The sequence below is a fragment of the Chelonoidis abingdonii genome, chromosome 2 (genome assembly GCF_003597395.2).
Source record: "Chelonoidis abingdonii isolate Lonesome George chromosome 2, CheloAbing_2.0, whole genome shotgun sequence".
NCBI classification, from domain to species: domain Eukaryota; kingdom Metazoa; phylum Chordata; order Testudines; family Testudinidae; genus Chelonoidis; species Chelonoidis abingdonii.
In genome coordinates this window covers 181921982-181936713 of record NC_133770.1, presented here as the reverse complement: position 1 = coordinate 181936713, position 14732 = coordinate 181921982, and the positions used below count along the sequence as shown (strand labels likewise).

The window sequence follows — 14732 nt, the reverse complement described above, 5'->3', positions numbered from 1 at the left end:
TTAGCTTTAATGAAAATGCTTTTCATTTTGTTTCTTCAGAACTTCTCTAGATGTTTTAGTGTGATTTTCTCTCCTACGACATTTCTCTTTTTCTCATTTGCTCCTTTTTTCCCACTCCTTGGCTTAAATGGGGTTGAAAATGAATTTATTCTGTCTACGCTGTAAGATTCTTCTGTGGTATCTAACTCTTCGCTTTTATTTCTCATAGAATATTTAGTATTGGTAGAGGGAAAAAAAAAAGAAGCTCTGAGCAGTTATGTAGGTTGTGTCTCTGGGTGTGGCCACAATTTATCCTATAGCCTCACCCTCCTAAATCCATTGTACTTTTTTCATGTTTGTTTGTTTAAAACTGTTAGAGGGCAGGAAGGATGGGCGGAGCTAATTCCATTCTCTTACTTCTTGACTCACCCGGCCGTGTCATTGGATCCAGATAAATGCCCCAGCCCTTTGTTCATTTCTAGAATGAAACTTAAACTAGTACTACTTAGCAGTTCTGAAATTTTCAGTAAAGTTTCTCCATTTTTCTGTTCGTTCCCCTCCAGAGCTGGAACCCAACATGCTGAAATACTTTACGAGTATTTGTTCTTGTAAGATTTCCAGCCTGCTTTTTCAGACCCAGAGGTAAAGAAAATTCAGCTAGTCTTTGGATAAGCAATGTTTTAGTTGCCTACACAAGTTCCAGAGTTGCCTATAGCCAAACATTATTTTTGCATTGTCAGCGTCAGATGTAGTTTAGAGCTGATACTACAGAGAATTCTTTCCCAGGTACCTGCCTGGAGAGTCTTGCCCACATGAATAAACCCAGTGCCATATTTGGGGTTGGGAAGGAATTTTTCCCTTGGTCAGATTGGCAGAGACCCTGGTATTTTTTCCAGGGGGGGTGGCCTTCCTCTGCAGCATGGGGCACAGGTCACTTGCAGGTTTAAACAAGAGTGAATGGTAGATTCTCTGTAACTTGAACTCTTTAAACCATGATTTGAGGACTTCAGTAACTCAGCCAGAGGTTAGGGGTCTATTTTGGGAGTGGGTGAGGTTCTGTCTACTGCAATGTGCAGGAGGTCAGGCTAGATGATCACAATGGTCCATCTTGACCTTAAAGTCTATGAGTCTATGTTAAAAATCCCATTGATGTTCTAAGTCCAGCAAGTCCCCAGTAGCAAAGTTAGGATGACGTGTTTTATTTTGGCACATGACCAGGCACGTGATACAACTGGACCTGTGTTATTGCAGTTTCCGTCTTTGTTGCCTACTAGCTCTGTTCTTGTGGTCTGACAGAATATTGAACCTTGTAGGAATCCTGCCCTTTGTAGCAATTCTGCAGAGGTTTCTAGTGAGTTTCAGTACTTTGGCAGAGTGAGTGGTGCCAGGTGCACTCATATTCTATTGTGACGTGCATTTCAGTGAACCAAAACAAATCTGATTGGGATAATGGGCTTATCTTCGTTTTTTTTAGGGTTTTGGGGTTTGGCATTGTTTTGGCAGTTTTTTACCACTGCAGGCACAACTGAATATAAACCTGCTGTGATTTTCAGCATTTCTTCCATACTGCTACTCCTACTTTTTCAACAATTTGGAGCATAAATCCCCACTTCTGCAGGCATTTTCATTTAATGGAAATACTTAATGCCCCTTTCTCTCTTCTGCCACCGATCTTTAAATGCAGCCATAGATCAAACTTCAGTCACTCCTTGCTTTCCAATAATCCAGGTTCAGATTATAACAACATCATGAATGATGAAGGCTCATTATGAACATAGACTTTGATTTTAGCTGCTTGGTCAATGCTCACAAAGTCAGGAATTTTAAACATGGCTACACTCTGAAAAGCAACCATGTAAAAATGACAACTTCTTCAGCATATCTTCTCCCCATTTGTATTCAGAGCCTTCTCTGCTTAATATAAAGTCAGACATAAAAGTAATATTCTACCTGAGAACCTAGCAAATAGAGAACCAATCTGGGAGTCTGGAGATGTGGGCATTCTTCTCAGCTCTACCGCTGGCCTGCTGGCAACCTTGGGTAAGTCACTTCACCTATCTGTGTCTCTAATTCCCTCTTTTACAGACTAAGATAATGACACTTCCTTTTAAAGCATTATATAGGAAGAATAATATTTGATTTATTAGTGTCATACATAGAAGAATGAATCAGTTTTCATTCCAGCTCACACAGGATCAACAGATATATTAATTATTTTTCATTTGAAGGATACCTTGTACCAACAACATTGTCTTCTGCTATGCCCTCCATTATACTTGCCCAATTCCACTCAAGGTAATAGGATTGCACAGGTATAAATGAGGACATCATTTGTCCTGCAGAATCTTTATTACTGTTTGTGATGTATGGGCCATAAAGAACCTAGCTTGATTTTCAGATTCCATGATAAATGTCCATGACTGGCATTTAGAGAAAGACATATTTTTACTTGTATACTGAATAAATGTATAATGCAAATCATTGGGATGCAATAAATGTGAAGCCTCATGATACCGTTTTCATAAAGTCACTTTTCAATGTATTTCTGCACTTTAAATTTCCCCTATGGCTTCATGGGATGATTTACTGCATTTATTTGGTTTACTTTACATTGTGTGAGTGTAATAGACACATTTAGGGCTAGATCCTCAGCTGACATAAGTTAGTGTAGCTCTGTGAAAGTCAATGGAGCTATGATGATTTATATCAGCTTGTGAATCTAGCCCTTAGCTTCAGAATACAAACTAAGCCTACCAGGGCATTGCTCAAACTTTCACTACAGTTTCAGCAAGATAGCTCTACCTTACCCCAAACTACCCAAAGTGCCTTAGATCAGTCATTACTATTTTTTAAAATCATAAAGAGTAACCTGAGAGTCTTTGTGTTGTTTCTTTTCTTATTATCCATTTTATTGAAACAATTGACCTGTTTTTTGTTGCAATACCATCTCTGCTACTTGTTACTCTAGTGTTTTATAAAGAAAAATACAAAACTAGTGTCCTAGAACAGAAGCATTCAGCCGAATTACTTACCACTAAATTCAAGGAATAATGGGTTAATAATGGACACATTGCTCGTGTGTCTTCTCGTTTGGAGTTTTATTCACTTTCCATCCCCTGGTTGAAGGGTTTTTAAAAGGTAACCCTCATGCTCTTTTCCCTAGAGCAAACTTCATATAAATCTCCTAGAAGTTGTATCTGCCAGCACTGTCACTTCACTTGCAAGTTTTCACTAGTAACACCAGCTAAAATATTTTGGGTGCCTGTTTGCACTTGCTTCACACACTTCATGCTTTCCCGCATAAGATATTGAATGAAAAACCATGTTTAAGAACTATGCCTCAACTTTCAAAGCACTAGCAAAGGAAAAAATATACCAAGGTTAATGAGTGTTCAAGGATAGTTCATCTTAATTTAAAGGTTAGTTTGGGACTGGTCAATGTAAAGGCTCCCTTTGACCTTAATGCAAGTTGGTTTGGGCACTTTATTCCTAAAGCCTAGTAGATCGAGTCCTGAGCTGGGATTCAGAAGACCTGGGTTCTAATCCTAGCTATGCCACTGGCCTGCTGGGTGACCTTAAGCAAGTTGCCGTGCCTCTCTGTGCATAAGATTCCCCATCTGTGTGATGGGGATAATGACCTAAAGTGCTTTGAGAGCTGCAGATGAAAGTGCTATGTGAGAACTAACTACCATTATTATTAATGCGTTGTGTTTCTGAATTATTCCTTTAGGTTTTGTTGAACATCTTCAATTCAGAGTATTATATAATAAGCATAAGGAATGAACTGACAGAGTATGGATACTCCTGGCAACTGTTTGAAAAGTTAAATAATAAAAAGGATTCTGTTTTTTCAATTTCCAAAAGTGGAAAATATCATCAAAGTCCATGATTAAAATTGGCACCAAATCACTGAAAGCAAATTATATATATACATACACATGTATGTACATTTACTCACACACATCTATATATAGTATAGAGAACCCTGAAATGTTTTGAATTTTCATATATATATATTTTACTTTAAAATATTTCAGGCTTTTCTAATGTCTAGAAAGCTCTCCTTTGTTTGATCGTGCTTTTTACAATGTATGTGTGTGTATGGGGGGAATGGAAGTAAGGAGGTAGTTAATATTGTCATAGAATTTAAGGCCAGAAATGATTGCTAGATCATCTATTCTGATCTCATGTTTATCACAGGTTACCAATGCCATTTGGAAACCATACACCAAACCCAGTAACCTAAATTATAGCTGATAGGAGACAAGTCTATTATGTGCCACAGGAAGGGAATAGGAGGGACTGAGGTGCACCAGTGCCCAAGGTCCCTGCAATGGCTGGGAAATGATTAGGTTAAATGTACCCAGATAATCCTGGCAAGTGATTTGCACCCCATGCTGCAGAGGAAAGAGAATTCCACCCCTCCCCCCAACTCACTGCCAATATGGCCTCGGGAAAAACTACTTCCTGACCCCACATATGATGATCAGTTAGACACTGAGTATGTGGGCAAAGACCAGCCAGGCAAACCCCTGAGAAAGAATGCTTGGCATCAGCTCAGAGCACTGGCCCACCAAATCCAATGTCCCATCTCTAGCTGCGGCCATCTCTGATGTTTAAGAGGAAGAAGACCACGAAGAAATACAACCCTGAACACATTGAGGGGGGAATCCCTTCCTGCCCCTGCAGGTGGCCAGAAGAAGCCCGGCAGCATGAGGTTTTAGTAACATAAAACATACACTGGAAATGAGCCTCTGGCCTGCTAAGTCCTGCCCCTTACACAAGCAACCCCCTCATAAAATCGCACTCATAAATTTGTCAAGCTCTCTCTACTCCTATTGGGACGCTGTTCCAAAACATCAGTCGTTTGAAGGTTAGAAACCTTCTTCTAATTTCCAGCCTCAATTTGTTCATAGCCAGTTTATAGACATTTGTTCTTGTGCCAACACTATCCTTTAGCTTATATAACTCTTCACCCTCCCTGGTATTTAATCCCTTGATATATTTATGGAAAGCAATCGAGTTCCCTCTCAGCCTTCTTTTTGCTAGGCTAAACAAGTCTAGCTCTTCCAGTCTCTTCTCATAAGATAGGCCCAGTGCTTAATTTGTAATGAAGGAGGTGCTGGGGCTCAAGCAACTATTTACTTTCATAACTGATGCGACAATCCAAGCGGTGCCAGGGCTATGAACTGCCAATTCTAGAAGTCCCAGGGCTCAGCCATGGTAAGCCCTGACACAAATTAAGCACTGGATAGGCCCTCAACTCCTCTGATCACCCTTGTATCTCTTCTCTGCACCTGCTTAAGTTTGAATTCATTTTTATTGAACATAGGTGACCGGAATTGTACACGCTGTTCAAAATGAGGTCTTACCATTGCCTTGTTTAATGGCATTAATATATCTCTATCACTAGTGAAAATACCTTTCCTGATACATTCTAGGACTGCATTTACCTTTTCTCCAGCCACATCACACTGGTGGCTCCATTGTTATCCTGTGATAGGCCAACACTCTCAGGTTTCTCTTCTCTTCTGTCACTTCCAACTGATGAGTGCTCAGCTTGTAGCAGAGGTTCTTATTATTAGACCTTAACTGCATGTTAACTGCATTAATATAACTTTGTACTATTTAATTTCATCCTACTGGTGTTACTCCAGTCTTCAAGATCATCCTGAATAATATTCTGGTCCTCCTCTGTATTGGCAGTGACTCTCAACTTTGTATCATCAGCAAATTTCTTTAGTCCATTCCTGCTTTTTGTGCTAAGGTCAATAAAAATATTGAATAAGTTTGGTCCCAAGACTGATTGTTAAGGAACTCCATGAGTAACATCCCTCCAGCCAATAGTTCACCTCTCAGAACAACCAGTTGCCCTCCCTCCTTTAGCCAGTTCCTTATCCATCTTACAATTCTTGTACTAATCCCCATCTTCTCTACTTTAACTAAAAATTTCTATGGTACCATGTGATACCATGTCAAATATTTTACTAAAGGCCAGATATATTAGGATCTATTGAATTTCCTTTTCTAAAAAAAAAATCAGTTATTTTCTCCAAGAAGGAAATCAGGTTAGTGTGGTATGATTTACCTAGGTAAACCCATGCTGCAATCCATTCCCTCATCAAAGTCATTCTGGTTATAATGGGGAAAATTATCAGAGAGAGAGATTTTTCAGTGTTTCCCAAAGTTCCTCTGAATCTGGATTCATCTGATATCCTCTAGAAGTTTGTGGCACAGCTGGATCCCCTCAGCTGAGAATGCCTTGTTCCCCGTGCTCATGTGCTTCATTCTGGGTTCTGTGATCTGCATCATCCTAAAGGAATGTATCTATCTTGTTGATTCCTAGATGAGGATGTGGTCCTTAATGTAGCTGAGAATCGACCCATTAATTGCTTTGAGCATTAGGACTCAGGACTAAAAATGGTAATTGAAGTGGACTGGGAACCAATGGAGAGACTAGAGAACAGGGTGGATATACTCACAGTGGTCTAAATCCTAGAGGAGTCAGGCATTTGTCCCAGCTGGAGTCTTTGCATTGTTTACACATTCAGCCTTAGTGAATTACAGTTATTCAGTCTGGAGATAATGAATTCATGAATCACTGTAGAAGTAGGAATCGCTGTGACGCTGGATGCCTTTAATGAAGGGGATGAAGAGGTAGACAGAAGTGTCTTGGCTAGTTCTTCAAAGCATTTCCCATTGCTTACCAGCATCACTTTGGTCTTGCTTGGGTTGAGTTTGAGTCAGCTGCTCTTCGTTCAGGAACTGATCTCTTGTAGGCTTTGTGACACCTTAATCCTTTCTTCTGATATTTTCATTATGGAGACTATCTAGCATGAAATTTCTTTACTAGCCCTGAATGGACCACTCTTTTCAATCCTCATAAGTTTCAGTGTGTTCTGATGTCCATGTTGGGTAAGTCTTTGAAAATGGTCATTGTGAATTAACTAAGCCTAAGTTCTTTTGTTAAGTTTCAGGAAACCATATAGATACTTGTGTGTTTCACTGAATGACAACCAAGTTTTGTTTTCTTAAAATAAAAATTAAACCAAAGAACATTGGCAGTTTGATTTTTTTTTGAATTATACGTCTTTACAAAGTAATGGTATTGGGGTTAAAAGCCTTGAGGCATTTTATAAAGGAAGTATGGAACATTGCATCTCTAGAGTGGCTGGTTCAAATGTAGCCTAAGTTGATAAAATGACCTTAAGTGATCATTACTGTTTGATGACTCTTTGGTGGTTTATTTGACATGAACTGGTGGTCTCAATTCACTTTTTAGTGGAAAATACACGCCTGCTTCTGGCACTAACTGTATCGCTCATCACAGAGGTTAAGAACAGCATGGACATGAAGATTGCATATTCCCCTCTAGAGGTGATCCTTCTCGGACATGGATTTGTGACACTGGTAGTGCAGGACTGAAAACTTGAAATGCTTCTGATTATTCAGTGGAAGATCAGAAAATTACTTTGAATTGAGCTGTCAATATATCATGCTTCATAAGCAATAAATTCTATCTATCTATCTATCTATCTATCTATCTATCTATCAAAACCATGGGACAGATTCTGCACCCTTGCTCTCCTTAAGGAGTACCTTATTCCTCGATTTCAATGGGACTACTCAAGTTGTAAAGTTCTGCCAAAAGTAAGCAAGTGTGGTATAATAACAGCCTGCAGATTTTAGAGCACATACAATATAATAGTTCTTTTTTATATATAATTTCAAAGTCAATCATGTGTCTGATATAACTGACATAATAGTGACTTCTTTCTTTCTTTCTTTCTTTCTCTTTCTTTCTTTCTTACTGAGAGCTAGATTGTGAATCCATTACTTATACTGATGAGCACTTATTCACATGAATAGATTGTAAGCAGTATGAGGTAGGGGTTCATAATTTTACTTCAATTAGTGGTGTGGTAAATACAGATGTGTAGCATAGATTGTTTTGCAGATTTTGAGACTGGTCTGCACTTGTGCATACTAAATGGCCCAAACCTTTGGAAGCCCTGGTAGGTCAAACTACCAGTTATGTAGGAATTGCATGTGTGACCCTAACAGCTACCCTTTGCCTCTCTGTGAATTTTTAGTGATGTGTGTGCATTATAACCCATAGATCGATTTCTGTGGTACATATAACATGGGCAGTGTCAGAGGCCACTTTTTGTCTTTGGATGGTCATGCCATTCATATATTACCAAGCAAGAGAACAGAAGAAAGCTGAAGTGGTGCTGATGAAACTGTACAATGCTCAAAACAATGAAAATATTATTTTAAAGGTGAACAAGAGAAGGATTATGCAACTGAGAGATGGAGATGTCAATTTAAGGAATTAATTTTCAGGAAGAGGAAACTCTCCTGTGAAATATGACTATTGCTTCTCCAGGTTTGACTTGGATTCTATTTAGGGATGGGTGAACCACCAGTGCAAAAAAATATAGAAAATCCTCTCAAAATCCTTTGGAACCAAATCTGAGCTGAATCTCTTAGAAATGTTGGCCATTATTTCATACTTCTGTTTCCAAACAGGCTTACCATGACAGAATTGCAATTGAAGTATTTTCTACCTGATCAGAAACAGGAAGAACCAAAATCTCATGAGAAAATCTGTTTTCATCAGATTATTAGCTATACTTTGCAGACTCAGGATGCCTGGGTAGATGTGGAAGAGTATCTACAGTTTAAGTGCCTATTCAAATCAAGACCAAATTCAAAATCTTTTGAGGTTTTTCCCTTTTCTAATTTTAATTGTAGTCCATATGGAGAAGAGGGCATATAAAATAAAACAGCAGTAAAAAACTTTAAAGAGAAGATAAAAGTGCACAGTGCAACTATTGCTGTTACTTGTTCTCGAGTCATATGATAGACTTAGAAAAAGCACAGCATATTTTATTCCACAAAAAGATCTTTATGTTTTTGAACTTTTGAAGGACTACATCAGTACAATTGATGGTAAGATCATAATGACCTCATACTTGGTTCTGGAGCTGTGCATCTGAGCTGCTTAGTCATTTAAATCAATGGAGATAAGCATAGCAGTTAGTTAGAAGTTTCAAAAGGTCAAAGAAGCGACTGTCTTTTCAGTTTTGAATCAGCTGAGATTTTCCAGTTTCTTGAAAACATAATGCCAAGCCTGCATCTATGCTTCTGATTTCTTTCTTTTTTTCCTTTGAAGAGTCATGGTAATTAACTAAAGGCCAGATCATACTACATTGACTAGTAGAGTATTATATAGTGTAACTTCCTTTCTGTTTTCTCTTTCACATGGCAGCTAGTTTCAAAAGGACTTTTAGTCCATTTAATGTATCAAAATTTTTAGACTGAAGCACCAACCAGCACTTTCTTACCCTAAACACTAAACTTCACTTATTAAATTGAAATAAATATGTCTGACAGTTCTGGTATCATTTTGTCAGAAAGGAAATTATTGATAATTCGTGGAGAGTAATTAGTAAGCAAATAAAAGAAAAGCAAAAGTCTAGAGAAAATTACTTTATTTTTTTGTTGTTGTCGAAAAAACTGGTCATATGATTTTGAATGCATAACATCAATCTCATTATGTAGATTACATCTGAACTTCAATTGTGTGAAATGAACTTCTAATTAAGAAAAACTTTCCAAGGTCTCTCTCTCTGTTAAATGCATTTTGGCTCCTATTTCCACATTTTTAAGTGTGTTTGCTTTTACTAAAATGCCTGCTTCTGTAGCAAAATTATGAAGAATAAAAAGTAATATCAAAATACTGGCTTGATTAAAGCTGCTGTGACAGTTTAATATCTGATCCATTATCTCTCTGAGGGAATATATCTTGCATTTGAGTGGGGGAGGGGATGGAGCAGATAACATAAAATATTTTTTCCATCTGTAACCTCTCTGAGCCAATGTTTTCCTGTTGTGTGTGTAAGAGAAAGGAACAGACAAAATTCACAGTGTGAATGTACAACACAGAGTAAAATTTTCCCTTTGTTTGTGTATATATGTATATCTGATATGGCAAGTGCATTATTTTATGGATCTAGATGTAGCGATCAGTCAAAAGTAATGATAAAAGTGTGGTTGCCCAAATTTATCCATACAGCAGGTTTCCACTATATCTACCTTTCATGAACAGTTATTCATTATGCATCCCAGAATGACTCCTGTTTGTTTTGCTTCTGTGCATTTCCAGTTGCCATTCTGCTGTTGAAGTGAGAGTGTTCAGAAAAATCATCGAGCATTTCCATTTCGGGATGTATGGAGTCTTTTCAGAACTGGGATTGACGCAATGGTGTTCTTGGGACTTCTGGTTCATTATTCTACTGATAGTTTTACTCTGGTTTGTGCGGCTTTATCTGCATTATTGTAGTCAATGGCTCATTCTTCAAGCCATCGCAGTTCCTGTTGCAAAGTGAGTTCCATTTCCTTCCTTTACTGTTAGATATTCAGACCAGTAACTAAATGCATGGGATTTAAACAAGAAACTCCCTTCACATTAAGATGAGAATTGGCAGATCAGGCCTGTGCTTCAAAGTTTGGATCCAAATCCAGCTCTGAACTTCCAAGTTCAGGAGGGTGGGGATATGAGGTTTAGTTTGGGTGAATCTCTAATGAGATCATGTCCTAACAGTTCAAGTGACACTAAAACAAAAGACAAAATTGTTGGGGCTTTATAAATATTGTACATTGTGCGTGTGCTTGTGTGTATATCCCCCTGCCACCCACTATATATTTTATTGTAAGAAACGTTTATCATTTTGGATTAAAAAAAACCCACAAAAGAACAAATCGAGAAGTATTGCATTCACAATTTGATTTTATTAAAGTACCTTATACATACACTATTTTTCTAGTAATCTAAGTTTGATACAGCCCCTTTACTGAGAGGAGCAAAGAATTCAAATAATTGAACTTAACTTTAACAAAGGTAGTCTTCTATGCCACTATCATCTGGAAAAACGTGAGTTCAGTAAAAGTGATTCTGCTGAGGCTGTAGGTAGATAGAGAGATAAATATTTATTTTAAAAAATCATTTTACTGAATGTGGATTATGAGAGATATGAGTATATATGTAGGGAGGTCAGTTAAAGAGAATCCAAATGACATTCAGGCTGTCCCAGGTGGAATTTCCATTGCTTTTGATAAATTAAGTACAAATATAAACACATCTGAAAATATTATCCAGTTGATATGTTTAATTTTAAGTACAGTAAATAAAATGTTCTTCAGAGATTTCCAGAAGAACTATTACAATATTTGCAAAAAGAATGAGGAGTACTTGTGGCACCTTAGAGACTAACAAGTTTATTTGAGCATAAGCTTCCGTGGGCTAAAACCCACTTCATCGGATGCATGCAGTGGAAAATGCATCCGATGAAGTGGGTTTTAGCCCATGAAAGCTTATGCTTAAATAAATTTATTAGTCTCTAAGGTGCCACAAGAACTTCTCATTCTTTTTGCTGATACAGACTAACATGGCTACCACTCTGCAACCTATTACAATATTTGTTTCTTTCCAGAAAATTTAGGGGGAGCAACTGTGCACTGGCATGGGATAGACTAGATGACAGCAGCAGTGCTCAGGCAGGTTCCCTGTATGTTATTGGTTCCTGTGGGTGCGGAGGAATAGCTTAGCAGTTTGAGCATTGGCTTGCTAAACCCAGGGTTGTGAGCCCAATCCTTAAGAGGGCCACTTAGGGATCTGGGGCAAAATCAGTACTTGGTCCTGCCAGTGAAGGCAGGGGGCTGGACTCAATGATCCTTTGGGTCCATTCCAGTTCTGGGAGATAGGTATATCTCCATTATATATAAACAAATAATAAAAAAATGAAGCCTCCATGTTTGCTGTGTATCTATCCAGATCAACTGTCTAGGGGATCAGGAAGTAATTTTTCTGCAGGGCAAGACTGTATTTGAGGATTTTTCTTCTTCCTCACAGCACCATGAAGGCCTAGTGTGGTGAACTAGGAGACAGTAATGTGGCCAGTTCCTAGAATAAAACTGATTATGACAGGGCTTTCTAGCAGAGCCTAGAGCTGGAGCATGGAGCAGCTCCAGAGCAGTGGAGCTGCAGTTTTTTGCGTGGAGCTGGAGTGGAGCCAGAGCATAGCTCCAAAGCCCTGGATCATGGGACCTAGGAGGGTTCTGGCCAACATTGGGTATTGCTGGGGTGGGAGAGGAAGTCTCTTAGGTCTACTACAAACCAAGGTTCCCTTTGTCTCTATCCTCATTTCCTCACTCAAGATGGGGGAGATTTCAGTAGCTGCTTGGATGCAATGGTGACTTAGGGAGGCCAGTTAGCAGACCTGTAGTCAGTAGTGCTTCTCACACATCAGCTGAAGGTCCTGGTCAAAAGGAGGAAACAGAAATTGACAGCTGGTTGTAGGGGCCAGTCACACCCATACAAACAATATCACAACTATATCAGTCAGCCACCCAGATTAATGCCAAAATTTTAAAACCAGGGTGCCCAAAGTTAGGCCCCTAAAGCCATATTTAGGCATCTGAATACAAGAGGCTATATTTCAGAAGAGCTGAGGACCCATTTATCCCTCTGAAGTCACTTTAACCACAGGTACTCAGCTCCTTTTTTATGGTCTAACTTGGATGCAGGGGCATAACATTAGGCACCCTAGTTTGAAAATGTTGGCTTGAATCTCAGCACTCTTATGTAATCAACAATACATAAGAGATTGTCAGGGTGTATCTTCTGCAGATTGTGTCTGTTCATTGCCTTTAACAGAAATGCGAGCTTCTCAAAACACTACTGAGAATGATGGCACACTTCTAGATGGCACCTCTGTACTGGTTCAGGAAGCTGTGGGTTTTGCGACATTACGTACCTGTCTGTTTGGGGGACTGCTTATGTATTGCTAAGAGAGGGTTGGGTTTGTGGATTGTGCTCATAGTGGTCCATCTGACTGATAGTGTGTGGGGGAGGGGGAGGGAGGAGGGCTGGCTGCAGTAGTTAATACATCTCCTCAGCCTGTCCTGGCCACTTAGAAAGACCTGTACACCTCAGCTTGCCTGAAAGTGAATTGGGGATATGGAATATGGAGAAACATTATTTTCCCAGATAGCTTCACCATACTGTGTGGTCAGATAGTCCATTTTCTTTGCATATGGTATAGGATTTGGGGCAAGTTAGGAATTTAGCCTAAGGACACTCAAACAGTGGGTGCTGCTATTATCATCACACACTGGATCATGATTATTCTGGGCACTTAATAGTTACATGGGCAATAATTATGCAAATTAATTATTTTTTAATGTTTAGCATGGTATATCCAGCTATACAGATCACCTCACCAATGCATTTTGCTTTGCTTATTTCCAGGTTCCAGCTCTTCCCTCACACTGTGGAACTCTGCTATCAGAATTCTTTGCTGCTTACCAGAGAAGAGTTGGCCATGGTTGTGGTGGGACCTCTAACCTTGAACGCAGTGATGCTGCTTATGGTTCTGATCAGATGGGGCTGTCAGCAACTGTTTGACTCATTCCCTTCCTTCTTGTCAAAGTTTATCATGGCTATGGGACTCTGGACAGTGCTAGACCCCTTGGCAGTGTTTGTAGTGGATGCATTCCTGGGGGTAAGTCACTTAAAATAACTTGGACATAAGTCCTTGACGTAGAAGATTGTTTTATTCAGTGAATGATGTGAAATTCCACCCCTGGCAACTGCATATGAAAGTTAAAAATAAATGCAATAATTTTGTTATTACTTTTTTAGTAACTGCGTTCTCGTCTGACGGACACCGTCTGTTGTTTCTGTGTAAAATTAAGAGGACTGTACTAACAAATATACAGATAAAATAAAGAGTCTAGTGCTGGAATGATTGCATCTGCTTTGGAAAGGATTGCAACAAACGATGTATGAGATGTGTTACTGAGTGGTCCTAATTACAAGTATTTCATCTTTCTCTAAGCAATGAAACAGATATTAAAATCTAATGAAAATAGCGTTCTGTTCTCCTTTGCACTTGAAAGTCTAACATTTAAAATAATTTTGGTGGCCTCTTTTAGGATTTCAAGGTGCTTTAGAAAGGTCCAATTTAGATGGGGGCATTGAGGCTTAAATTTCTTTTCCCAGGTTATTCAGAAATGCACTATGAGGGATGGAACTAAGTCTCATGACTTCTGCCATCCTAGATTTCTAACTACTAGATGATACTGCTTCTTGAAAACATCCTATTTAAATGTTTCTTTCCGTTGTAGTACTGTTATGAAAATACAGTGAAACCTGGCTATAACGCGACCTTTAGGGTCCAAAAAATTCCATTGCGCTAAATGCAGGATCATGGTATAGCGGGGTTTCAAACCAGTTTTTCAGTGGTCCTCAAAGTGGTGCATTGAGGCCGCAGCACCCCGCCTGCCGGGGACAGAGAACTCCAGTTCTGGGCACTGGTGCTCTCTGTCCCTGGCAGGTGCGGGGCTGCAGCTTCTTTCCGACTTTAAGAGGAGCCGCGGCCCCGCGCCTGCCAGGGACAGAGAACTCCAGGGCTGCGGGCACCGGTACTCTCTGTCCCCTGCAGGTGCGGGGCTGCGGCTTCTCTCCAGCTTCAAAAAGAGCCATGGTCCTGCACCTGCAAGGGACAGAGAGCACCGGTGCCCACAGCCCCAGAGTTCTCTGTCCCCGACAGGCAGGGAACCACGGCTCCTCTTGAAGCGGGAGAGAAGCCACGGTCCCGCACCTGCGGGGGACAGAGAGCACCGGTGCCCGCAGCCCTGAAGTTCTCTGTCCCTGGCAGGCGTGGGGCCATGGCTCCTCTTCAAGT

At 39.7% G+C, this 14732-nt stretch overlaps 1 protein-coding gene across 1 annotated transcript in view; it reads left to right on the top strand.

Moving 5' to 3' along the window:
* Window positions 1-14732, top strand: part of LOC116816208 (uncharacterized) — a gene marked incomplete at its 5' end in the record, with an annotated part of 265924 nt that overhangs the window by 143334 nt on the left and 107858 nt on the right. The window contains 2 exons of the mRNA XM_075062012.1: window positions 10151-10369; window positions 13295-13547. Of these exons, the coding sequence (XP_074918113.1) occupies window positions 10151-10369; window positions 13295-13547 (472 nt within the window). The remainder of the gene's footprint in view (window positions 1-10150; window positions 10370-13294; window positions 13548-14732) is intronic.